This window comes from Bubalus bubalis, chromosome 20, assembly GCF_019923935.1.
Source record: "Bubalus bubalis isolate 160015118507 breed Murrah chromosome 20, NDDB_SH_1, whole genome shotgun sequence".
NCBI classification, from domain to species: Eukaryota; Metazoa; Chordata; class Mammalia; order Artiodactyla; family Bovidae; genus Bubalus; species Bubalus bubalis.
In genome coordinates, this window is record NC_059176.1 from 3469722 (window position 1) to 3496887 (window position 27166).

The 27166-nt window shown below is 50.1% G+C and overlaps 1 protein-coding gene, 1 non-coding gene and 1 pseudogene across 6 annotated transcripts; 1 reads left to right on the plus strand and 2 right to left on the minus strand.

Moving 5' to 3' along the window:
- Positions 1–292: 292 nt before the first annotated feature.
- On the minus strand, positions 293–26125 carry ZNF839 (zinc finger protein 839). Of its 5 annotated transcripts, none has more exons than XM_044932912.2 (8): positions 25718–26125; positions 7479–8330; positions 6355–6570; positions 4729–4821; positions 3910–4059; positions 2099–2239; positions 1817–1946; positions 293–628 (listed from the first exon to the last, which is right to left on the minus strand). In XM_044932912.2, the coding sequence occupies exons 1-8, from the start codon at positions 25835–25837 to the stop codon at positions 429–431; spliced, it is 1902 nt and encodes a 633-aa protein (XP_044788847.1). In that variant the 5' UTR covers positions 25838–26125; the 3' UTR covers positions 293–428. The 5 variants fall into 5 exon arrangements, 4 of the variants coding, with proteins under 4 accessions (XP_044788847.1, XP_044788845.1, XP_025127050.1 ...); XM_044932910.2 differs by lacking the exon at positions 25718–26125 and adding an exon at positions 13637–13844; XM_025271265.3 differs by lacking the exon at positions 25718–26125 and adding an exon at positions 13287–13695.
- LOC102405075 lies at positions 22410–23751 on the plus strand (annotated as a pseudogene).
- On the minus strand, positions 25612–25685 carry TRNAI-AAU. The gene has a single exon. It is a non-coding gene; the product is annotated as a tRNA-Ile (tRNA).
- Positions 26126–27166: the final 1041 nt, after the last annotated feature.

The window sequence follows — 27166 nt, forward strand, 5'->3', positions numbered from 1 at the left end:
CATGGGGCACCCATCGCTGAGTTCAAAAGCCACGGCCTCCCCGACGGCAGCGCTGCCTCCAGCCCCTGGCCTGTGTGCCTCTCGGGGGAGCTGGTCCCAGCCCCCTGCGGCCTGCAGGGCCCCCTCAGGACTCGGCGTCTGCCCCGGCTGGGCCGAGGCCCCGCTCGGACTCGGTGCTGTGCACACAGTTGGCTGGCACGGCGTCCATGGACCACGCTTTCCTGGGCAGAGGGGCAGGGGCCTCGCCGGCGCTGGACTCGGGGCTGCTCGGGTGGGAGCCACACGCCTCACGGAAACTTCCTGCCTCTGAGTTTCCAGGCTGGAGACTGACGCGCTGCAGAGAACCGGGCTCCCCAGACCAGCCCCAGTATCTGGACTCTCCCCGGGGAGTGCTGCCAGCTGGTGCTGGGCCCGCGTGCCCAGTTCCCCTAAGGGACAGGGGAGCCCTGGCCCAGGGCTTCCGGGCACAGGGCAATGGGGTCTGCAGGCCCACCCCGAGCTGCCCAATCAGCCAGTGCTGCCGGCCGGTGGCCCGCCTGTGCCACGCTGCCCTCACGCGCGGGAGCCGGGATCGAGGGGCTTTCCTCAGGATGGGGAGAGGCGCCCCCATTCACTCCAGGGGCAAAACCTGAACGGTTCAGAAAAACAGAGTCAGTTGTGTACTGTTGCCAGTCACATATCACTATCCAACCAAGCTAGTCCAAAGTAACTTTCCTGCCCCTGAAACAAAAACAAAAACCCTCCTTGTTACTTGGCAGCTTCCAGGAATGGATGAAGCTAAGAGGAAACTCAGACCTGTGAGGCGAGGGGAGCTGTGTTCCAAACAGGTGCCAGACAGCCCTCATTGTTCTGTGAATAAACCTGCCTTCCTGTCTGCAAGAGTTAAGTCCTAAGTTCTGAAGGGGAGGAGGCCTCTTTATATTAAGAGACCTAAGGATCAGGTAAGGTTATTAGGCAGCTGTGATAACATTTTGGAAAGTTGCTGCTGCTGCTGCTGCTGCTAAGTTGCTTCAGTCGTGTTCAACTCTGTGCGACCCCATAGATGGCCTACCACCAGGATTCTCTGTCTCTGGGATTCTCCAGGCAAGAACACTAGAGTGGGTTGCCCTTTCCTTCTCCAATGCATGAAAGTGAAAGTGAAGTCGCTCAGTCATGTCCGACTCTGTGCGAACCCATACACGGCCTCCCACAAGGCTCCCCCGTCCCAGGGATTCTCCAGGCAAGAACACTGGAGTGGGTTGCCATTTCCTTCTCCAATGCATGAGAGTGAAAAGTGAAAGTGAAGCCGCTCAGTCGTGTCCGACTCTTAGCGACCTCATGGACTGCAGCCGACCAGGCTCCTCTGTCCATGGGATTTTCCAGGCAAGAGTGCTAGAGTGGGGTGCCATTGCCTTCTTCTTTGGAAAGTTACACCTGCAATATATTCCAGGTGTCTCATGGATCCGTTCTGGCTAGCACCAAAATAAAAACCAGAACATGTCTTGTTTTCCAGTGTTAACTCTCAGCTGGCACTGAGAGCCAAGTTTCATGAAAGCCAAGCTCACATGTCCTGTAACCAGTCCCTGCTCTCAGGTCTCCCCAACTCCTCAGGACCCTCCCAGGTACAACCCATTCAGCACCACGAGGCAGCTCTTTATTCAATAAAGGACTCAAGAAAACCCCAAAGACCTGAGACTCCTGGGGAATAAACACTGGGAGGTTGGGGTAAAACTCTTGAGAAACCAGAGGGGTCTCTGAAACGTGGCCACAGGAGCGCCGTCCCCCCTGAGCAGCAGGTCTCTGAGCCCCAGGGTGCACATTGCGAGGGCTGTCTTACCCACACCAGCCGCTGGGGCACACGAGGCCGGCCTCTGCAGGCCCCCATCTTCAGCAGGACACTCCGTGGGGTCCTGGGGCCCAGTGTCTCTCCTGGTCCTTTTCACTGAGGCCAGCCCATCCTCTGCAATCTAGGGAGAGAAGACCCAACCAGCTAAGACTAGGAAGAAACAGGCCAACCGGCACCTCTTCTTCCTGGAGAAGTGCTGTGAGTCCCAGCGGTCCACCTCAACAATTCCCCGCTGGCCGGACGGCGGCCTGGTGCCCCTCGGGCCATGCCCACCTCATTCGCCCTCTTCTGCGGACCTGCTCCCTCCAGCTCCTCTGGGGCCTCCTCCGGGCTGGTGCACTTGCAGGGAATGCAGTCTGCATGTACTTCTTTTTTCCTTAGGAATTCCTCTGTGATTCCTATGGACTCAGCAACCTGAGAAGAAAGGGGCCCATAGAGATGCTTCACTCAAAACACAAGATTCAGAAGCATGTGCACACTTAAGAATCCAGGACTGAGCTTAACCCTAGGGGGCCCTCGGTGCGGCAGGTGCCATGAGGACAGGGGAAGGATGAGGATGCGCTGTCGTCATAGCTGCATGGGAGTCTGACTCCACGGTCACTTTCTTGCCCGCTATTCCTCCTGGATGGCATCCACGCCTGCTCAACTGGCAGGTTATGTATGAACAGGTAGGTGACCACTGCCAACCGGGGCATCTATGTGAGGCTTAGCGAAAAATCCATTACATTAAAAAAAAAAAAATGTAATTTAAGGTGATAAAACATAGGGCCTCCCTGGTGGCTCAGGGGTAAAGAATCCGCCTGCTGCTGCAGGAGACACAGGTTTGATCCCTGGTCCAGGAAGATCCCACATGCCTCGGGGCAATGAAGCCCCAGCACCACAACTACTGAGCCTGTGCTCCAGAGCCCGTGAACCACAGCTACTGAAGCCTGAGCACCCTGCAGCCCGTGCGCCACGAGAGAAGCCAGCGCAGCGAGAAGCCCAGCACTGCCACAGGGCGGCCCCTGCTCCCCGCAGCTACAGAAAAGCCCCTGCAAAGCAACAAAGACGCAGCGCAGCCGAAGAAGACACAGACGCATGTCAGTTTGTATTAAGCACTGAATTTGTATAAAACGAATGAGGACAACCCAGAAAACCCACATGGTATGTTACAGTGTGGATCAAGATACTTCTTCCTGTAGAAGTAATGACTCTGAAACACTACCCTTTCTAGGCAGGCAGCTCCATCGTGGGTATAATCAAACATTAGGAGCACTTAAAGTCAACATGGCCTAAGTGTTACTCATTGTTGTAGGAGCAATTTTTTTAATACACCTGACCCTGCTTTGTTTACTTACTTCCTTGCTGTAGTCACTGGTTTGTTGTCCTTTCTGAGATTCTAAATCTAAGTGAGATGACATGGCATTTGCCTTCCTCTCTCTGACTTCTCTCACTCAGTATAATACCCTCCAAGCCCACCCATGTTGTTAAAAGTGTGGCAAAACCAGACTATTGAAAAGCACAGCATCTCGAAAGTCAGAAAAGACGACTGATGATTCAGGGCCGCCCTCTGCCGAGGGGGGAGGTGGGGGACTTGGCGCAGCCAGAGGCGCTCGGCGGGGCGAGGACCTGAGTCTCTGAGCTGGGCGCAGGGAGTCCCCCGGATGACCTGCCCACGGGCACATGCTCTGCCCAGAGGAAGGTTTTATCCAAAACAAGTAAAACCACGTCAGTTCACAGCGTATTTCTGTCAAGGACCCAAAATAGCTCAAGGCAAGGCTACTGAAATGGGAGCTCTGAGAACACAACCACGAACAGTAACTGCTGGTCCCTATGTGATTCATCCCTTTGCAAAAACCTACATAATGAAGAAAACACACCACCTATTCACTGTGATCATCGGTGAGTGGGAGGATGGTGGGTGCTTCCTTTTTTTTTTAGTTTATCTGCATTTCTGAGTTTTCTGAAAAAAGCATGTATCACTTTTGGAAGAAAGAGCTAAACAGAAGCTGACTATGAAGATGTCATGACTAAAATAAACATCCTCCTTCTTTACTGGATAGCTTCCCCTTGGCTCTGCGAGACTTCCCACGGGAGCTTGTTACCTTACTGTTGTTTACTTCCAGGGGCTCCTGAGAACAGGGTCCAGAACTACGGAGGTAATCTTGACACATTTTCGTAACCATTTTATGCAGCTCTTCAAACTCCTTGTATACAGATGGGAAGAGAGGTTTTGCTAGATGACCTTTTTCAACCTCAGTGAAGATAAAGATGACAAAGGGGAAAAAAAAAAAAAAGATGTTTCAACCCAAGGCAAAGATATGGAAAATACAGAGAGGAATCCTAAGGCAGGAAGGACATTCCTAAGCCCCCAGCTGCTGTCAGCAGACTCGGCCTTCACTCCCCAGCGAGAGCAAAGTGTGCCCCGCACTGCGCTCAGTGGGGCAGCAGACTGCCCGGAAGCAGCAGCCCAGGAAACAAACCAGCCCTGCTGAGGGCCGCCGGAAAACGGCGGCCAGGGGAACAGGACAGACAGGCCCTGAGGACCAAACAGGCACGTTCTGGGGCCTGCAGCTGGGGGAGGGCCAGGTCTCCACTCCTGGGGTGCTCCTGAAGTGCGGGTGCAAGGCCGCATCTCAGCGCGGGCTCCCCGGGGACGGGGCTGTCGTGGAGGTGGCTGGCAGGGGCGTGGGTGCGAGAGGAAAGCTGACTGTGGCTCCTCCCGCACGCCGAGTCCACGCGGGCCCGCCTGACGGCCCTGTGCTGGGTGCCCAGGCTGGACCAGCCGGCTCACTTCAGCCCTCTCTGGGGAAAGGAGATGATTCCCAAGGCCTGGCTCCGTCTAAGAAAATATTATAAAGGATGCCTTTCTAAATAACTTCAGATCATCCCCTCAGTCGCTTAGAAACACTAAGAAGACCCACCTTCATCAGAAGAAACTCATACACGGTCACAACCTGAGCCAGTCGAGGCAGAGCCAACTCCACTAGATCGTCCCGGTCACACTGGTGGAGAAGCTATCGGAAGAAAGTGTTTGACATCTTTGAAAGAATTTCCCAGCAGCCAGCAAGTTGGTGCAACAAAAACCACAGGAAGCAGAAAGTTGCCTAAAGTCTCAGTGACTGAGCAACTCTCAGCTGGGAGCACTGTGCCTGCTACACAGCTCACATGCTCACGCATAACCAGTCCTGTGATCGGCTCTGCATTCAGAGTCTGCCCCCGACGGGAGCACTGAGCGAGCAGTGGGTACCAGGCCCTGGATGAGGACACAGCCGCGGTGGGGAAACGGGTTTCGCTCCCCAGGGCTCACCAACTGGTGTCAGAGCCAAAAACACAGCAAGTCCCGAGGCAGCCCGCAGCCAGGAGACCACACCAAGGCACAGGGACAGGCAGGAGGAGACGCGGACGTGGGGAGGGGCTGGGCGGGGCGGGGCGTGGATGACGCAGGAGGGTGCAGTCCACGGACGGGACTGGAGTGAAGGGAAAAGAGGCGTTGTAGGCACAGTGTCCCCCCACACCCTGGACGGAGCCTGATACCGGACACCCCCAGTCGTGTGTAAACCAGTGCCCATCTCTGGGGAGCTTCTCTTGTGCGGGATCAAAAGAGGCGCTCCTCAGAGGGTCCCGGATTCTCCGCAGGACAGTGCGGCACTGCGAGTCCCAGCCACGCACTCCAGTGGCCTCACTGACCTGACCCACAGGGAGCATCTCTGGGGTTCCAGTTCCTCATCTAAGCGGAGCTACTGACACACAGTGAACTGAGCGCGGCTGGAACCCAGCAGAAAGTGCTCCCAGAATGGAAGCCATTCGATCATTTCAAATGTTAGTGAGCAAATCACATCAGAAGCCTCCTGACCTCCTACTCCTAAAACTCACTCAGCCAGGACTTGGTAACAAGCCCATGGGGAGGAAAGTTAATTCACCCGGGTTTAAATTTGCTGCCGTACCCTGCAGCCTCCTAGGCTTTCTAGAAAGCCATTTCCTCTCTGAAAACCACTTTCCCCTCATGTGTAGTTTGGAGGCCCAGGGCCCAGAAAGCCACTCTCTGGGGCTGGTTGTCTCACGTACTTATCTGTGCTTTCCCTTTGCTATTTTTTTACTTATTTTCTTTAAGATGCAGGCAAATAAATATATCCTTGCCAAAGACAACCTAAGTTTGGGGTCCCACTCTTCTAAGCCAATCTAACTAAATTCAATAAACCTACTTTCAAGGGGCTAGAAGGGAGATTCTAAAATTTAAAACCCGAAACATGCTTTTATATCTTGAAACTTTTTACAAAAAAACCCCCACCATTTCTATTCTTTTCTAAACTGCTTCCACGCAAACCCAAGTTATAATTATTCTACAAGTTATCAAGGCAAGCAGCTGGTACACCTAAGAATCATTTCAGGCAATGCCATCTCTGAATAGAGCATTCATCCCATTACACATCAGGTGAACTGTTTGAGTCCTTCTGGGCATTTTACTCTGAAATTCAGAAACCTAGAGAGTTGCCACATACCATGCCAGAGACACGGGTTTCAAGAACGGGGCTCTAAGGGCGACGCACCTCCTGGAGCCTGGCCCTGCTCCTCGCGGCCCCAGCACCCACTGGCGGGTGAGCCGTGCCGCTCCACTCCAGGATGGCTGTGCTGGGCTCTGCGGGGACCATGGAGTAGCCGCTTCTTCTAGGTCCGGGATGTCTCTCTGATTCCAAAAGGGCTGAAAAACTTCCATTTTTTGCTTCAGATACCAGCGCTTCTTCAACTTCCACAGACTGACCATTCTAGATTGGGGTGCACACCCAAACCAAAATAAAATAATCATGCTTTATACACCGTAATGAAAACCTTAGAGCAGAAAAAATATCGTCAAAGCAAGGAACTTGTAAATTATTCATCTTGGCATAATCAAGACACATAAGTGATAATCAATGCATCTTAAACAAAGGTTCCCTTTAAGATACCAGATGAACACCAGCCTGCAAATCTGGGCTGACAAACCATAATCATGGAGTTGTGCCCAAAATGAAATGAAAAACTCTTCTGATGTCACTGGCATATTAAAAATTGACCTGAGTTTTGTTAATTCATAATTCACCCATGACTTCTAAACTTTTTTTATTGGATACACTTCAAATACCATAAAAGTCATCCTTTGGAAATATACAGAGGTGGACTTTAGAAAATTAGCCAGGCTGTGCAAGCACAGAGTCCTAACCACTGGCCTGCCAGGCAAACACCTCAACTGCTGTTGTTAAATAACGGACTAGTGCACGTCACACAAATGCTCACCCCACACACACTGGGCTCCAGTAAATAAATGCTGACGTGGTAATGCAAATCCATGGTGACTGGATCTGCTCTGTTTGTGAGTTTCGAAAGGGGAAAAGCAGGCAGAGAACCCGGCAGGCCGCGTGTTACTGCAGACGGTCCAGGAAGCAGCCTTGTGGACCAGCGCCCCCACGCAAACCTTTCCCAAGGCCACGGTCATGTCAGCGTCAGCAAGAGCGCTGCGATTCGTTTCCCTGACCGGCCCCGCAGGACCCGCGCCTGCATTCCATGGCACACAGTGAGCCAGGCTGCCCAGACAGGAGGCACACTGCTCCGTGGCCACCCGGCACCAGTGCACACATATCGTCCACTCAAGGACAACGTGCAGGAACGAGGACACAACCACCGACAGAAAGGTTACCTGCAGGCCACGCCGCGCTGACGCAGCCCCTTCCTCAACTGGCAGAGCTGGCGTGGGCGGCCCCCGGGACGCCAGGCTGCAGGTCTTGCCCTCCGTGGGGCCTGCGATCACGCTCCCATTGGCCTTCTCAGATGGCAACATCTCAGGCTCCAGGTGGCCGTGGCCTGGGTTAAGTTTAAAGTGCCGGGCCAGCCCCCCCTTTCCTATGTATGATTTTTCACACATCTGACACTTGAAAGTTTTGGGCCTCAGGGAGCAGGTTGCCAAGTCAAAGAGCGCCTGCCTTCCTCTCTGATCTTCGTCTTCTTCCACACTCAGCTCGGCGTAGTCGTCGGAGTCAGATGGGTGACCGTCAGCCAAATCCTCTGTCTTGATGAATTTATAATCTTTAGCTTTATACTTGGGAGGTCGAGATATCCGTCCAGAACGTGTTTTCACTTTTAGAGACTTCTTTAGTTTCTCAGCGTGTTTTGTTTGCGAGCTGGAAATAAATGAATTTGCTGAACTGGATGAGACAGATGTGACTGCTGGCGGGTCAGAGGCCAACAGACGGACGGCCGCAGTGCTCCAGCCACTCGGAGGCTCGGCGGCCAAGACTGTCTTCACAGGGACTGGCCGGAGGGCAGGCAGCGGCCTCTGTATGAACACGCGAACCGGAGGCCGGGGGTGGTGACTCAGGACGCGTGGCGGCGGCCCTAGCAGCTGAGAGCTGAGCCCCACTGCGCTGCAGTGCCCGCTGGGCGGCGGGCCCGGCCTGGCCGGCTTGGACTGGATGGCAGCCAGCGCGGGCATCGGCTTTTCCTGACCTTTCGTCTCTCCAGATCTTACCTTGATGCAAATGGCTTCCAATTGCTTAAACACAGAAAAAAAAAAGAAGCACTGTGTTTATCACATTTCTGCAATTTTGTTCCCATCTTAAACCCACTTCTGAAATTATTTTTCTAACTTACACATCTTACATGCCTTCTGATAGCACTGGGTTGACCAAAGTTTGTTCAGCTTTTTCTGTACAATCTTAACGGAAAAAACCGAATCAACTTTTTAGCTAACCCAGTATCTACTACATTTTTTTTTAAATCCACTCAGTTGATCGCATGAACCATTAAAAAATATCCTTCTTTATAGTCTTACCACGTGTACTTGGAGTTCTTAGTACTCTAAATTGGACTCAGTTCAATACGTGGCCTTATTTTTTAAAGTTTTCAGTGAAATTCTGGAAACCAAAAAAGCCATAAAGAACTATGCAACTCGGGTCCCGACCACCTACGTTATGACACGCAACATTACTACACTGGGAAGTCGTCTTGCCCGTCTGCACGCCTTGCTTTCCCCCATCTCGAATGTGCTGTTTGTCATTTGCACGCATTCTTTATATCACACTTGTGCTTAGTCGTTCATTCATGTCCAACTCTGCGACCCTGTGGACTACAGCCCACCAGGCTCCTCTGTCCATGGGATTCTCCCAGCAAAAATACTGGAGTGGGTTGCCATGCCCTCCTCCAGGGGATCTTCCCAACCCAGGGATTGAACCCAGGTCTCCTGCATTGCAGGTGGATTCTTTACCAGCTGAGCTACCAGTGAAGCCCATATTATACTTGTAGGTATCCCTAAAAATAAGTAGTTCTGTTTTGATGTGTTTTCAAATGTTATATAAGTGAGTATCATCTCTGGTATCCTGGTGGGGTTTTTTCCTATCTTGCTTGTGAAATTCATCCATGGGGAAGTGCATAGCTCTCGGGCGCTCACTGCTCTGTAGCACAAGGCAACAGGTGGCCTCCTGCCCTGCGCTCTCTGGTGTGCTTTTGCACTGTCATGGATCACAGATGTGTGTGTACACACATGTAAATTTCTCCAGGGCACACACCTAGGAGTTGGGCTGCATTTCTTCATCAGCTTTTTTTTTTTTTTTTAACATCTAACAAAATTTTATTTTATCCTTTTGGCCCCATGGCTTGTGGGATCTTAGTTCCCCAACCAGGGATAGAATCTGAGCCCTTGGCAGTAAAAGAGCAGAGTCCTAACCACTGGATGGCCAGGGAAGTCCCTAAAAACATTTTAAATGCACGTGCCTTTTGACCCCGCAATCTGGCTTCTTGGATCCCAGAAGAAACACTGGCACTGTCACAAGGGTGTATGTCCAGGGCGTTGAAGGCAGCGCTGGAACAGAAAGCACCTGCCAAAGGCGAGGGCTGTGCCGACCAGGTTCCACAGTGCTTTTTAGAGCACACTTACTTATTTGGCCATGCTAGGCTTTAGTTTCGACACTCGGCATCTCCGATCTTCACTCTGGCACGGGGGTCTTTAGTGTAGCGTGCAAACTCTTAGTTGTGACATGCAACATCTAGTCCTCTGACCAGGGATCGAACTGGGCCCCCTGCCTTGGGAATGCGAAGTCTTAGCCACCAGCCTACCAGGGAGGTCCGCACCAAGTTACTGAGCAGTGACCTTGTGCCTGATACAAAGGTGTGGGTGTTTGGGAGACAGCAGTCATGGTCTCGGGGGGGGGGGGGCAGCAAAACTAGGTTCCTGCCCTCACTGAGCAGAAACAAAGAGAGAAAAGACAGATAAACCTCATCACCCAGAGCCGACTTTCTCAACTTGCCACAGCTGACATCTTGGACCAATAAGTCTGTCATGCCAGCTGAGCTGGGCAGCGTTGAGCACAGCCCCGCCTCTACCCAGCAGAAGCCAGCAGCACTCCCCAAGCTGTCACAATCAAAAATGTTTCCAGCGACTTCCCTGGGGGTCCAGTGGTTAAGAATCTGCCTTCCAGTGCAGGGGATGTGGGTACCACCCCTGGTTGGGGAACTAACATCCCACGTGTCTCTGGGCAACTAAGCCGGTGCCCTGCACTCCAGAGCCTGTGCTCCACAATGAAGACCCCGTGTGCCCCAACTAAGTCCCAATGCAGCCAAACAGATTAAAACCAAAACCAAAATATCACCAGACGTTGCCAAGTGCCCTCTGTGGGGCAAAACTGCCCCCGTTGAGAACCACCAATTTGGGGCCACTAACAGGCCCTCTTTGGACTCAACCCTCTACCAAGGAGAGGGTCAATAAAAATAAAACACAGGACAGAATGAAAACCCACACTGAAATCAAGTTGGAGGTTGGAGTAGATCTGTCTGCACATTATATACTACTACAAACAGCAGACAATTCAATATACTGGTTTTTGAGGAGGTGTGCAGAGCTAGCCCTGAGCCACTACGAATCAAATGACAACTAGCTTTACTTTGCATATCCTTTAAGAATCACATTTGTTTCTTTTTACTACCAATCACTTAGAATGTTTCTCTAAGCTCCTGGGGTATTATCAGATAATGCCATTACACACACACACACACACACACACACACACACAGAGCAAATCCTGTTGTTTCTGAATTACCTCAGAGGCAAAGCTGGTCTGATTTTTAATCTGCTCTGCAGACTAGTTTATCAAGTGGGTATTCTACCTGATACCTGTTATATGTCTATTTCGTTCAACAGACTTTTCCTGAGTATCGCTGGGGGCCAATTCATAAACAAGTCAGGTCCTAGCCTCACCCGTGGGTGGCGGGTTTCCCCTCCCAGGCCTGCCACCTGCAGCCCTGCTGACTCAGGTCTGCACTTCGCCTCAACGTCTGTGCTTTCAAAAGCTCCACGGCTACACCTGAAGGCAGTAATTGCGGAATGCTGCTAGGAGAACATCACCACCACGGCGCAACAGGTGCAGTGAGAGAAGCAGGGGCAGCTCAGGGCTGGCGGGCTTCTGGAAGAGGTGACCTCCGCAGGGGGCCTTGTAGGATGAGTAGAATTTTTGGAACAGATGTTCTAGGTGTAAGGAAAAACGTGTGACTGCACGGATGCATGAAAAGGAGCACTCTGTGTGGAGGAAACTGAAAATCTCTCTGTGGGGCAGGAACAAGGCTGGGAGGGGTAGGCGCTGACCTGAGGGAGTGTTTAGTCCGTACCTTTGAATCCACACCACCCTCCAGAGACCCTCCCCTGCCTGGGTTCTCCAATCATGCCCGGGTCCCCGCCCCCCACCGCCTCTCCTCTTCTGTATTTTCAACTCGGACCCACCCTCCCAGGTCTAGCTCAGACCACCTCGTCTCATCCCTCTCGGCCAAAAACAACTTCGCCCTTTCTCTAAGTGCATTTGGCTGTGTCCTATTTATTTAGTATCTCTAGCTTTCTGACCTTGATCAGAAGTTATCTGAGTGATGAGTTACCTCCTTGGTCACATCATAACCTCCATCTCGTGCGTCTTTGTGGCCTTTGTGGCACAGCCAGGGGGAAAAGAGTATTACCAGAATTGAATGCAAAACCACAGTATCATGAATGCATTAAGTATTTATATCACCCCAATGAGAAGAGCTAGAGAACATGATCATGCTATCTAACTCCAGTTACGTTTGCTTTCATTTTGGGGAATACATCATTTTGGGGCTCTTTCCTAAGTTATCTAACCCAAAAAGCTATAGCCACATTCAACAGACCCTGGAGTGCAGCCACGCCTGGGGGAGGCTCGGAGTAATCACTCAGCCTCTCTCAGCTCCTTCCTCATCTATAAAATGCTGATAAACACACTTTTGTGTGGTTGCTGAGACCCAAGCAGTCCAGCACAGTGCCGGATACAGAGAGGAGACGGACAGACTCGGCCACCGGAACCCTTCTGACTCCACAGACCTGCTGTGGGACTTGAGTGGGAGGCATTTATTTCTTCAGCACAGTAGGAGACAAACGTCCTACAAATGAGGAAGCCAAAGCCCAAAGAGGTTGAATTACCCAAGGTCACACTTCTAAGAAGTTTGGTGTTTGGGCAGTCATACTTGTCTCCCCAAACTTGAGTGAGACAACTCTCCAGTCTTGATGACCAACTGGGTACCAATCTTAACTGGCCAAATCCCTCAGAAACGAAAACATAAACTTCGTGAAGACTGCTGATTCTACTACCTATTTCTTCTAGAGGCAGGATCTCTGGCACTTCTGGAGTGAGAAGCACGGTGACATTTACAAGCCCAGTGGTGACATTTACAAGCCCAGTGCTGAAAGGGGATGTGACTTTACAGGTCGCATGAACGGCCTCAGGCTCGGATGCTACTCTGGACGCTCTGGGATGGCAAGACCCATGTTCGAGTTCCAGCTTCCTTAGCGGCCAAGAGCTGTGTGACCCGGAAATCAGGCCACTGAGAAAGGACGCTGGCTAGCACACGGAGTGCTTCCCACGGGTTTCATTCATTAAGCGAATGTCAGGCACCTGCCGGGTCTGTAACAGGGCTTGCAAACGCAGGCGCCACCACTGCGAGCAGGTGCTGCATCAAGTCACTAGAATGTACTTCGTTCCGCCCCCGAGTCTCGGCCGGGCCATTTGCAGCACCTTCCACCTGAAAGACTCACTACGTTGGTTCCTTTTAAGCTATTCAGGCCTCCGCTCCATTGTCAGGCCTGGGGACCCCTCACTCGCGAGCAGCCCCCAGGTCCGGCCGCTCTTCATGGACTGGGTTCAAACGCCGCACCCGCCGCAGCGCCTAGACACCGTGAGCGCTCAACGAAAACGGGACGAAACGCCGGCGAGAGCAGCCAGGCGGCGCGAAGGAGCCCCGGGTAGGGGCTCGGCGGGGTGGAGGAGCCGACGGTGCCGGCGCTGACAGGGGCGAGGGGCCTGCCGTCCCCAGGGAGCCGAGTATGGGGACGCCCTGAACTGTAACGGCCGCTCTCTCGGGCAGGGCGGCTCTAAGGCCTAAGCGGAGAAGCCTTCCTTCCCCGCGCGAGGCCTCTCGGCACGCTCCGGGCCTCAGCTGCCCCACGGCCCCTCCTCACCTGCGGCGGCAGCAGGCGCGGCGGGCGCGGGGGCTCGGCGCCGGGGCCCCGCTGCAGGGCGGCCTGCTGGGCCGCGTCCCGCAGCCGCCGCGCCGCGTCCAGCACGCAGGGCGGCGGCGCCGGCTCCGCAGGCGGCTGCGCCTTCGTCACCTGCTCCAGGACGCGCTGCAGCTGCTCGGGGCCCAGTGGGGCCACGCGCGCGGCGCTCCCGCGCTGGGAAGACGGAGCCCGGCTGCCACTGCAGCCGTCCTCACTGCCACCCTCAGCTTCCGGCTCCGCGTCCGCCATCACTGCCGACGAGGGGACTCGAACCCGGGTCACCGAGCGCCGGCGGCTCAAATGTGCGTCACCTGGGAAAGGAGGCAGCTACGAGTGCCCCGCAGGCCAAGACACCTCGGAAGGCGACCGCGCCTGACAGAGATAACCGGTCGGTGGGCGGGGCCTGAGCTGGCCCCGCCCTGCCGCCCCTTCCCGCCCAGAACTCTACCCAGCCGCATTGCCTCATTGTCAGGCCATATTCATCTTTCTGTCACCTCCTGCAAGAGGTGTCCAACAAAAAGAACAAAAAGTCTTCGAGGTTCCAGAGCTCCTGGCCTAACATTATTGTCCAAACGCTATCAGCGTCACCTGAAAACCCTGTCTGGACCTGCGGAGGCATGGGTCAGCAGTGGCCCGCTGCAGGGGCAGGGGCTCTGGGTGCAGCAGGCTTGGCTGTGGCATAAGTCCTGTTAGAGGAGGTCTCCATTAACCCCACCTTAGAGTTGCGGAGCAGACGACCCAAAAACTGCAGAACAATTATACCATATAAATTGTCCCACTGTTAAGAACGTTCTAGGACCTACAACAGATTGCCCCACCCGGGGATCTGGCAACGGGACTGAGAACCCCCAGGGGAATTTGACTTTGGAGGGCAGTGGGATTTGCTTATAGAACTTACACAGGACTGGGGAAATAGACTCTTGGAGGGCACAAACAAAATGTTCTGCACACCAGGACCCAGGAGAAAGGAGCAGTGACCCCACAAGAGACTGACTCAGACTTTCCTGTGAGTGTCCATGCGTATCCGGCAGAGGCAGGCCCAGGTCAGCAGTGGCCTGTTGCAGGGTCGGGGGCACTGGGCCATTATCTTCATCATGGCTTCCCTCGTAGCTCAGTTGGTAAAGAATCTGCCTGCAATGCAGGACACCCAGGTTCAATCCCTGGCTCAGGAAGATCCCCTGGAGAAGGAAATGGCAACCCACTCTAGTATTCTTGCCTGGAGAATCCCGTGGACAGAGGAGCTTTGTGGCTACAGTCCATGGGGTTGTAGAGTCGGACATGACTTAGCAACTAAACCACCACCATCGCCACCATTATCTTCATTACCTCCGCCATAGTTTGGTCTCAGTCAAACAACAGGGAAGGGAACACAGCCCCACCCATCAACAGAAAATTGGATTGAAGATTTACTGAGCATGGCCCCGCCAATCAGAACAAGATCCAGTTTCCCCCACAGTCAGTCTCTCCCATCAGGAAGCTTCCATAAGCCTCTTATCCTTATCCCTCAGAGGGCAGATAGAATGAAAACCACAATCACAGAAACTAAACCAGTCACATGGACCACAGCCTTGTCTAACTCAATGAAACTATGAGCCATGCCTTATAGAACCACCCAAGACAGACGGGTCATGGTGGAGAGTTCGACAAAACGTGGTCCACTGGAGAAGGGAATGCTAAACCACTTCAGTATTCTTGCCTTGAGAACCCCATGAAGAGTATGAAAAAGCAAAAAGATAGGACACTGAAAGATGAACTCCCAGGTTGGTAGGTGCCCAATATGCTACTGGAGAGCAGTGGAGAGATAACTCCAGAAAGAATGAAGATACGGAGCCAAAGCAAAAACAACACCCAGTTGTGGATGTGACTGGTGATGGAAGTAAAGTCCGATGCTGTAAAAACAATATTGCATAGGAACCTGGAATGTTAGGTCCATGAATCAAGACAAATTGGAAGTGGTCAAACAGGAGATGGCAAGAGTGAACATCGACATTCTAGGAATCAGAGAAAAAGAAATGCAAAAAGGCAAAATGGTTGAGGAGGCCTTACAAATAGCTTAGAAAAGAAGAGAAGCTAAAGGCAAAGGAGAAAAGGAGAGATATACCAATGTGAATGCAAGTTCCAAAGAATAGAAAAGAGAGATAAGCAAGTCTTCCTCAGTGATCAATGCAAAGAAATAGAGGAAAACGATAGAATGAGAAAGACTAGAGAACTCTTCAAGAAAATTAGAGATATCAAGGGAACATTTCATGCAAAGATAGGCACAATAAAGGACAGAAATGGTATGGACCTAACAGAAGCAGAATATATTAAAAAGAGGTGGCAAGAATACACAGAAGAACTATACAAAAAAGATCTTCATGACCCAGATAACCACAATGGTGTGATCACTCACCTAGAACCAGACATCCTGGAATGCAAAGTCAAGTGGGCCTTAGGAAGCATCACTACAAGCAAAGCTAGTGGAAGTGATGGAATTCCAGCTGAGCTATTTCAAATCCTAAAATATGATGCTGTGAAAGTGCTGCACTCAATATGCTAGCAAATTTGGAAAACTCAGCAGTGGCCACAGGACTGGAAAAGGTCTGTTTTCATTCCAATCCCAAAGAAGGGCAATGCTAAAGAATGCTCAAACTACTGCACAATTGCACTCATCTCACATGCTAGCAAAGTAATGTCAAAATTCTCCAAGCCAGGCTTCAACAGTACGTGAACCATGAACTTCCAGATGTTCAAACTGGATTTACAAAAGGCAGAGGACCAGAGATCAAATTGCCAACATCCATTGGATCATGGAAAAAGCAAGAGAGTTCCAGAAAAACATCTATTTCTGTTTTATTGACTACACCAAAGCCTTTGACTGTGTGGATCACAACAAACTGAAAAATTTGTTCAAGAGATGGGAATACCAGACCACCTTACCTGCCTCCTGAGAAATCTGTATGCAGGTCAAGAAGCAACTGTTAGAACCAGACATGAAACAACAGACTGGTTCCAAATAGGGAAAGGAGTACGTCAAGGCTGTATATTGTCACCCTGCTTATTTAACTTATATGTAGAGTACATCATGAGAAACGCTGGGCTGGAGGAAGCACAAGCTGGAATCAAGATACCAATAACCTCAGATACACAGATGACACCACCCTTATGGCAGAAAGTGAAGAGGAACTAAAAAGCCTCTTGATGAAAGTGAAAGAGGAGAGTGAAAAAGTTGGCTTAAAACTCAACATCTAGAAAATTAAGATCATGGCATCTGGTCTCATAACGTCATGGCAAATAGAGGGGGAAACAATGGAAACAGTGACAGACTTTATTTTTTGGGGCTCCAAAATCACTGCAGATGGTGACTGCAGCCATGAAAGTAAAAGACACTTGCTCCTTGGAAGAAAAGCTATGACCAACCCAGACAGCATATTAAAAAGTAGATGTTATTTTGCCAACAAAAGTCCATCTAGTCAAAGCTATGGTTTTTCCAGTAGTCATGTATGGATGTGAGAGTTGGACTGTAAAGAAAGCTCTTGAACTGTGGTGTTGGAGAAGACTCTTGAGAGTCCCTGGAAGTGCAAGGAGATCCAACCAGTCCATCCTAAAGGAAACCAGTCCGAATATTCATTGGCAGGACTGCTGCTGAAGCTGAAACTCCAATACTTTGGGCCACCTAATGTGAAGAACTGACTCACTGGAAAAGACCCTGATGCTGGGAAAGATTGAAGGCAGGAGGAAAAGGGGATGACAGAGGATGAGATGGTTGGATGGCATCACCGATTCAATGGACATGAGTTTGAGCAAGGTCTGGGAGTTGGTGATGGACAGGGAAGCCTGGTGTGCTGCAGTCCATGGAGTCGAAAAGAGTTGGACACGACTGAGGGACTGAACTGAACTGTGAGGGAGTTCAAAGTGTGCATTTTTATCAAGTGTGGTCCCCAACCCCGAAATTGTTTCCCTGTTGGCCCACTCCTCCTGCCTACTCACCCAAAGGGGGCACACCTCAAGGGTATCATTTCACTCATCAGTGCCCGTTGGTTCATGCTCAGGGAGTGAATGATAGATGCATAAACATGAATGAATGAATGAATGAATGAGCAGAGGAACCTCCCCACCCCTCTTCACACTTCAGTCACAGCTCTGCCACACTCTCTTCTTCCTTTCCCAATCTCCCCTCCTCGCCTAACCGCTCCTGGTTCCCAGTGTCTTATAGCCACAAGCACTAAGGCGGCCGTAGGGCCATCGGTCAACAAATACTAACTAAGCGCTTGTTGGGTGAGTCATCATCGCTGCCCTCTACATACAGTCCAGGCTGGAAGGGAGGAAACTAGCATTTGCAGCGTAATATGGTGAATCCATGATGCTCATGGTTGGGGAAGCTGGGGGCCAGGCTTATTTATAGCAGAGAAGTTTCCAGTAATCTTTCTGATACTTTTTCTCTCCACTGGACCACTATGATCATCATTCACCATCATCATCAGCATCATCTCATCATCGTAGTCAATTATCTTGCGTTCACTGTGCTCCCTGCAGTGTCTGACTTAATTCATTAGTAGCCTCACTAAGGATTGGCCAGAAGAGAGGTCAGATTTGTGGAATTTGTTCCAATTTCTTAACCCTTTTCTTCTTTCATTAAAAAAAAAAAAAACCTTTCGAATGAAAGACTTTCTCATCCTTTCATCCTCAAATGCCAGACAGGTCCTCTGTGACATCTAAGAAAGGACTGGCCCCTCATCTAGAACACTATCCCATCTATCTTTTTTGAGCCTGTCAGGGAGGAAAAACTTCCTCTGTCCTCTTATGTTCTGTCTCTGGGGGCCTGTGAATTAAGCTGACAAAAGACAGATTAACAAGAGAAAAGACAAATATTAGGGAGTTCCCTGGTGGCCTAGTGGCTAGGATCTGGTGTTTTCACTGTGGAGTTCTGGATTCAATCTCTAATCAGTAAACCATGCTGCATGGCCAAAACACACACATAAACACACAAAAAAGAACAGGCAAATTTTAATATAATGTATTTTTAGTAATGTACCAATGGAATTCACAGAAAAATGTGGCAGTTAGAATGTGGGGCTTATACATTATCTTAGCAGGGAAAGGGATGGTGGGAGAGGGCACTTATGGGAAAACAAACAACTTGGGAAAGATAAGTAGGCCCTTCCCTAGAGTAGAGGGGAGGTAGGATAGTTTCCTGACAATGCCTGCGTAGGGGTGATGGCAGCTTCTTCTGTCCAGGGATGAAAGTCAGCCTTGCCTGGTTGTTCCCAGGAAAGAGGATTTACGACAACCAAATTCTTCTGGAAGGCTCTACTTTAGGCAGAAAAGACTTTTCAGGAGCTAAAATGACCTCTGTTCAAAATAATTTTTATGCCATAGAGGTGAATTCTGGACCCTTTCAAGTCCTTGTTTAGGGAAAGTTATGGGCTCAGAGGGCAGCAACTTAGGCGAGGCCTCTGCATCTAACAAGGTGCCTGTCGTACACACCCCAGGTGTTGACGCCGAAAGCTCAGCCTCTCTACACAGGTGCTGAACCACATCTTGGAGACAGAGTTTTGGGTGAAATAGAAATGAATAGCTCTATCGCGTTGCCAGGCAAAGGGGGCACAGCGGCCTTGTATCTCTCAATATAGCATGTCCTCCCCTGGGAGGACTTGATGAGGAGTTTTATAGCTAAAGCCCCAGAGCGGGGTTGCTGACAAGACTAGAGCGTGTACAGGGCCAGTACTCCAGGAGTCTCGAGTGGTCTAATCATGGTGAGCTTCTCTGGGCCCTTCAGTCTTGCCTCAGGCCCTTTCTTAGCTGTTCCTCCCTCAATTAGCAACTGTTGGAATCTGCCCTTGGGACTCAGGGAAGGTCATGGAGGCTGGAGTCTCCCCTACAAACAAGAGATGGGGGACAGAAAGGCTTCCGGGGTGTTGCCTGGTGGCTAAGTGGCAAAGAATCACCTGGCAATGCAGGAGATATGGGTTTGGTCACTGATCTGGGAAGATCCCACATGCTGTGGAGCAACTAAGCCCGTGCACCCCAACTACTGAGCCTGTGCTCTAGAGCCCGGGAGCCACGACTACCGAAGCCCACGTGCCCTAGAGCCTGAGCTCCGCAACAAAAGAAGCCACCGCAGAGGGAAGCCCGCACCCACAGAGTAGCCTCCACTCTTCACAACTAGAGAAATGCCTGTGCAGCAACGTAGACCCAGCACAGCCGAAAATAAAATAAATGAATAAATACAATAAAATAATAAAGGCTTCCATGCCTAGGAGCCCACAGGGTCCTGCTTGATTTCAGTGTGAAATGCAATCTGAGTACAGGTGCCTATTCTAGGGGTCAGGAGCCCCAGGTTTTCCTAACTGTTCGTAATAATAATGGTCCCGTCGCATTTAAAAAAAAAAATAATTTTATCTATTTATTTATTTTATTTTTGGCTGTGCTGCATCTTCATTGATGCAGGCAGGCTTTCTCTAGTTCCAGAGCGGGGCGGAGGGCTACGCTTTGGTTGCAGTATGCAGGCTTCTCATTGCGATGGCTTCTCTTGTCGCACAAGGGCTTCGGTTCCCAGGCTCTAGAGCACAAGCTCAGCAGTTGTGGTGCACAGGGTTAGTTGCCCAATGGCATGTGGAATCTTCCCAGAGCAGAAACTGAACCCATGCGTCTGCATTGGCAGGCGGATTCTTTACCACTGAGCCCCCAGGAAAGCCCTCCATCACACTTTTAGTACACATGGAACACTTGCCAAAGGTGTTAAGCCTGTAGCCTGTGGACTTGAGCTGTTACTTATTTCAATCAGAGCTTAAGGCATATTTGAGAAAAGAATGAATGAATGGTCTAGCAGATGTTCTCATTTGAGATTTTTTCAAACATGATTGGACCTTGACATAAGATGGCTGCTGCTGCTGCTGCTAAGTTGCTTCAGTCGTGTTCGACTCTGTGCGACCCCATAGACAGCAGCCCACCAGGCTCCCCCGTCCCTGGAATTCTCCAGGCAAGAACACTGGAGTGGGTTGCCATTTCCTTCTCCAGTGTATGAAAGTGAAAAGTGAAAGTGAAGTCGCTCAGTCGTGTCCGACTCTTAGTGACCCCATGGACTGCAGCCTACCAGGCTCCTCCGTCCATGGGATTTTCCAGGCAAGAGTACTGGAGTGGGGTGCCATTGCCTTCTCCAGACGTAAGATGGCATCCACCCTTAAAAGCGTTTGCTAAACGAAAAACTTCTGCGAACTTCCCTGGCAGCCCAGTGGCTAAGACTCGTACTCCTAATGCAGGGGGCCCAAGTTCAATCCCTGGTGGGGAGTTAGATCCCATGTGCTGCATCCGCGAGTTCACACGCCACAACTAAAGATCCCGCTGCTGCAACGAAGATGGAAGATTCTGGTGCCGCAACTGAGACCCAGGGCAGGCAAATAAAATAATACATATTTTTTAAAAATCTAAAAATGCCTGACTTGGACTATGAGTGAGAAATTCATCCAGCTGCCCTCTCGCTACATACTGCAGAACTGAGAGGAAGAAATGTGAAATCTAACCAGCCTGAATGGCTATCATCAAAAAATCCACAAACAATAAATGCTGGAGAGGGTATGGAGAGAAGGGGATTCTCCCACACTGTGGGGAGGAATGTAAATTGGTACAGCCACTATGGAGCACAGTATTGTTTTTTAGTCGATAAGTCGTGTCTCTTTTGCAACCTCATGGACTCTAGCCTGCCAGGCTTCCCTGTCCATGGAGTTTCCCAGGCAAGAATACTGCATTGACAGGGGGTCCCTTTTACCACTGAGCCACCAGATGGTAAACTGAAAAAAAAAAAAAAAACAACCCTAAAAACAGACCTCCCATGTGCTGTGCTCAGTAGCTCAGTCGTGGCCGACTCTTTGCAACCTTTGGACCGTAGCCCTCCAGGCTCCTCTGTCCATGGGATTCTCCAGGCAAGGATGCTGGAGTGGGTTGCCGTGCCCTCCTCCAGGGGATCTTCCCGACCCAGAGATCAAACCCATATCCCCAGCATCTCCTGCATCGCAGTCAGGTTTTTTACCCACTGAGCCACCTGGGAAGCCCAGAGGGATCATATGACCCTACAATCCCACTCCTGGGCATATATCTAGAAAAAAACATGGTCTGGAAAGATACATGCACCCCAGTGTTCATTGCAGCACTTTTTACAATAGCCGAGACATGGAAGCAACCTAAATGTCCATCGAGAGAGGAATGCATAAAGAAAATGTGGTACATATATACAATGGGATATTACTCAGCCATTAAAAAGAATGAAATAATGCCCTTTGCAGCAACATGGATGGACCTAGAGTGTCATACTGCATGAAGTCAGACAGAGGAGGAGAAATATCATATGACATCTCTTATATGTGGAGTTTATAAAGAAATGATACAAATGAACTCAAAAGAGACTCACAGACTTAGAAAATGAACTTGTTGCCAAGGAAAGCATAGTTAGGGAGTTTGGAATGGACATGTACACGCTGCTCTGTTTAAAATGGATAACCAACAAGCACCTACTCTATAGCACATGGAACTCTAGTCAGTATTAGGCGGCAGCCTGGCTGGGAGGGGAGTGTGGGGGAGAATGGATATTCATATATGAATGGCTGAGTCTTCACTGTTCATCTGAAACTATCACAACATTGTTAATTGGCTATATCCCAATACAAAATAAAAAGTTAACAAAAATGTGAGGTCTAAGATCTCTCTGAAAAACAAAAATCAAAATGTAGCAAAAGATTTCCAGATGCTTCTGTTACCCAAAAGCTGGGTTCGCCTCTAGGTGAGTGTGGACCCAAAAGACAGCCAAGTCAAAAACTGAAGGAAGGGCGCTTTCCTTGAAGGAAGTAAGGAGAACACCAGGGATCTTTCCTAAAGTGGTGTCAATTCAAACAGCAAAACTGGGGAAGGGGCTTGGGTGGTATATACATATTTATGAAGGGGATTGAGCAGAGGAGAATTCAGCATAGCAGTGGGACAAAGATGCTGATTGAAATCAGGAGGGTCAGAAAACGTCAACATCACAAACCTTTAGGTTCCAGTAGATCTGGTGGAGGGAGTTTAAATTCTGCAAAGTAGCTCAAGAAAGTGCTTCAGGCTAATCTTTACCTTTGAAACAGAACTGGGAGTCTTTACAAAGGGTTTATTATCTTTGGTACTGTCACTTCTCTTGCCAGATAACAGTTTGTTCTCTTGTGCCCTTCAGGTTGTTATTACTGAGCTCTTCCGCCTGCTCACCCCCACTTTAGGCCGCACCGTGTTTGCTCTGAGCTCCAGCTTCCTGCTAAGCTAGCGCCGCTGTGGTCCCCCTCCAGTCACCATCATGATCATCTACGAGGCCCTCATCAGCCACGATGAGATGTTCTCTGCCATCTACCACATCCGGGACATTGCAGACGTGCTGTCGTGGACAGATTGTGTCTGGAGGTGAAAGCGAATATGGCCAGCAGGACAGAGGGTAACACCGATGACTCGCTCATGGGCGGAAATTTCTCCGCTGAAGACCCCAAGCACAGCAGTCACTGACACTGATGCTGTCATGAGCCATCACATGCAGGAAATCCACTTCACAAAAGCAGCCTACAAGTGAACCAGGAGAGAAAGGGGGTGGGGCACAAGCTTGAAAAGAATGGCAGAGCCATAGGATAGAACATAAAAGGTTACAGCCAACGGGGTGCAAGATGGCGACAAGACTTCCACTAGACCTTGAGCCTCAGTATCTGCTCATTGTAACGTATCAGCGAGCTAAGTGACACACTCACAGGCACTCATTAGCATATGAAATTACCCGCCCCAATAAAAACTGACAACCCCACACCCTGGAGCCGCTCTCGCCTTCCGAGATGGCCCACGCTCCGTCTGTGGAGTGTTTCTCTCTAAACAAATCCACTTCTTACCTATCACTTTGTCTCTCACAGAATTCTTTCTGCGATGAGACATCAAGAACCTGAGCTTCATGAAGTCCTGAGACCAGGCGTGTGATCTCAGTTAAAAGACCATGAGCTCAAGTCCCAGTGTGGGTTGCACGGTTTCACAAGAAAGGCATGAAAGATTACACGAGGTCAATCGAAGGGAAACTTGAAGAAGAGACCAGAAAGACTAAAACCTTTTATGACAGGGGCTGCGGAACAAACCAAGCACATCCTTACTAGTTTCAAAAACGATTGGTTCCTTATTAGTGTAAACATGGATTCAAATGGCATGGTTGCTCTGCTGGACTGCTGTGAGGACGGTGTGATCCCATACATGATTTTCTTTAAGGATGGTTTAGAAATGGAAAAATGTGAACAAACTTGGCTGTGACTTTGAACCAACTATCCTCATAACTGGCTGCCTGCTGCTTTTCATCCACACAACACCAGGACTTAGACAACCGGGACTGATGTCATCCTGAGCTTTTCATTTATTTTCTCATTGATTTAGAGCTTCCCTGGTGGCTCAGAGTTGTTGTTGTGTTCTGTTTTTTTTTTTTTACTTTTAAAATTTTTATTTATTTTTAATTGGAGGAAAACTGCTTCACAGTGTTGTCTTGGTTTCTATCATACATCAACATGAATCAGTCACAGGGATATGTATGTCCCCTCCCTCTTGAAGCTCCCTCCTGCTGCCCACCCCATCCCACTCCTCTGGGTTGTCACAGAGCACTGGATTCAGCTCCCTCCCTCATTCAGCAAATTCCCACTGGCTCTCTGTTCTACACATGGTAATACATATGTTTCAGTGCTACTGTCTCCGTTTGTCTCACCCTCTCCTTCCTTCCCTGTGGAGTGGAGGTATGATTTTTGAGGGGGAAAAACACATGTCATGTAGGTTGTCTAAAAATTGTTGTTGTTCAGTCACTAAGCCGTGCCCAACTCTTTGCGACCCCATGAACTGCAGCATGACAGACTTTGCTGTCCTTCACCATCTTCCAGAGTTTGCTTAAGCTCATGTCCATTGATGCCATCCAACCATTTCATCTTCTGTCCTCCCCTTCTCCTCTTGTCCTCAGTCTTTCCTAGCATCAGGGTCTTTTCCAATGAGTCACCTCTTTGTATCCAGAGGCCAAAGTATTAGAGCTTCAGCTTCAGCATCAGTCCTTCCAGTGAATATTCAGGTTGATTTCCTTTAGGATTGACTGGTTTGATCTGCTTGCTGTCCAAGGGAATCTCAAGAGTCTTCACTAGCACCACAATTCAAAAGCATTGATTCTTTGGTGCTCAGCCTTCTATAAAGGTCCAACTCACACATCCCTGTATGATTACTGGATAAACCATAGACTTGACTAGACAGACCTTTGTCGGCAAAGTGATGTCTCTGCTTTTTAATCTGCTGTCTAGGTTTGTCATAGCTTTTCTTCCAAGGAGCAAGCATCTTTAATGTCTAAAACTAAAATGCATTTAAACTGAACTAAACAGATCTCATTATTACTGAGATCTGTTCAAGGACAAATATGGTGGCCAGGCTTAGAACACTAATTAGTTAGGCCTGAAAGGGCTTTTCTCATGTCCTGAAAGCTATGCCTGGTTCTCTTTCTCCCCGGCCTGCTACCCTATTTGCTTTCTAACCCTAACTCCTCACTACAGACTGGGCAGCCATCTGGCCGGTCCTTGTCTCCACGCGTGCGGGGATGCGTGTCTCCCTCCGGGTTCCCCAGCTGGACTAGGACGCGTGCAGTAGGCGCTCCATTGGTGATGGACAGGGAGGCCTGGCGTGCTGCGATTCATGGGGTCGCAAAGAGTCGGACTGATCAGATCACGTGTTTCAGATCAGATCAGAGCGACTGATCTGATCTGAAACACGTGTGGAATGGCCTTCGCTTTGGCAGCACGTACACTAAAATCTGAAGGATACAGAGATAGGGCCCCTGAGCAAAGATGACACGCAAATTCGTGAAGCGTTCCATAAAAAAAAAAAAAGAAAGAAAGAAAGAACCGCAACAACAATTTAAAAAAAAAAAAAAAAAAAGTGTGGAATGAATGAATTCCAAGGCTGGATTTTCAACTCTAAGAAACTACTGAAAACCGAGGTACCCCGAGGGCTCTCAGAAGCTCTGCATTGGGGAGAAACCCGCAGTGACATTGGAGAGTATCCTAAAATAGGCCCGAAAGGGGCAGCATGCCCCCAGCGCGCGGGGACTTGGGGTACCCTGCCCTCCCTCTGCACCCCGCCCCCGCTCTGCACCCCGCCCCGACTCCCGACCCAAGTCGAGAGTGACTCCGCGATTCCTTCTGTTTGCACGCGGCCCACGGCACTCAAGAAGCCTATTTTTCAAGACAGTTGTGAAACAAACCCATTAGCTGGAAAAAAGAAAAGAAAAAAAGTTTTACTTCTGTGGCCCGTACGGGGATCGAACCCGCGACCTTGGCGTTATTAGCACCACGCTCTAACCAACTGAGCTAACCGGCCACCTGGGCGCATGGTGCCGCCGGCTCACTTACCAGACATCCACGCCTGCGCCGCATGGAGCCGGCCAAGCGCCTCCCGGCGGAGTCCGCCGCGCCGACTTCCAGCCGGCGCCAGCCCGTCCGTGCTGCAGCCATCCTCGTAGTCACCCCCATGGGCCAGATAAAACAACTGAGGCCGTTAAGGAGAGGGGAGGAGACTTCTTAGAGCGAATTGGAGGCTTTCATTGGACAAATGCAAGCTGCCCCTGAAACTTAACCGGGGAGTAGGATTCTCCAACTCGGTGCTATTTTTATTCATCACCGCGAATCTCACAGCGTGGAAGCTTCGTGTATCAAGGGCATGGCTAAGTCACTTCAGTCCTGTTCGACTCTGTGCGACCCCATAGACGGCAGCCCACTAGGCTCCCCCGTCCCTGGGATTCTCCAGGCAAGAACACTGGAGTGGGCTGCCATTTCCTTCTCCAATGCATGAAAGTGAAAAGTGAAAGTGAAGTCGCTCAGTCGTGTCCGACTCTTCGCGACCCCGTGGACTGCAGCCTACCAGGCTCCTCCGTCCATGGGATTTTCCAGGCAAGAGTACTGGAATGGGGTGCCATTGCCTTCTCCAATCAAGAGCATTGGGCACTGCTAAATACAGTTTGGAAAATGCAGAAAACCAGATAAAGGACCAAAGAACCTCCGAATTCCCCACCGCCCCGAGAAACAATGGCTACTGGGGTCTCGGCATTCTTCCTGCCGATCTTTTTTCATTGGGCGGTGTATTAAATATATGCAACCTTGTGAAAAAGAAAATAATTTTTATGTTGCTTTTTGTACTTAATATTCTATTACATGTATATCTCTAAGTGATTGAAAATGTCATTTTAAGTGGTTCCTCAATGTTTCTTAAGTAAGGCATAGTTTTTCCTCCTCCCTCCTTTTTGAAATGTCTGGAAATTGTCGTCATTTTGCCCTCTTTTGTTAACTAGCACATGAATAAATCATGAAATAGCTGTGGAATGGGCAATGTGACAGGCACTGCAAAGGCATAAGGTCTGTATGCAAAAAAAAAAAAAAAAAAAACAAACAACCCAAAACAAAACAGGAGAAAAGTGCTGGGAAGACAAAACCCAAAGACGTCCATTCCTCCAGCCATGTGTCCCCGGGGTCTCTTGGTCCCTTGAGAGGCCCTAGCGGCCTGCGCTAATGCGCAGGTGCTCCAGGAGCGCAGAAAAGGAGCTCCAGCTTTTCCTAGTCTAGGCCTCTGGTCTGATCACGCCAAAAAAACTGCTCCCATGGGAGATGTCTCATCAAGGTTCCCTGTTGCAAGCAACAGAAGCCAAGCCTAGTTAATCTTAACCCAACAGATTTAATTGAAAAGATGTTACGTAGGGAATTCCGCAGTGGTTAAAACTCTGAGCCGTCATTGCCAAGGCTCCAAGTTCGATTCCCGGTGGGGGAAGAAAGATCTCATACGCCTCCAGGTGCGGCCAAAATATAAAT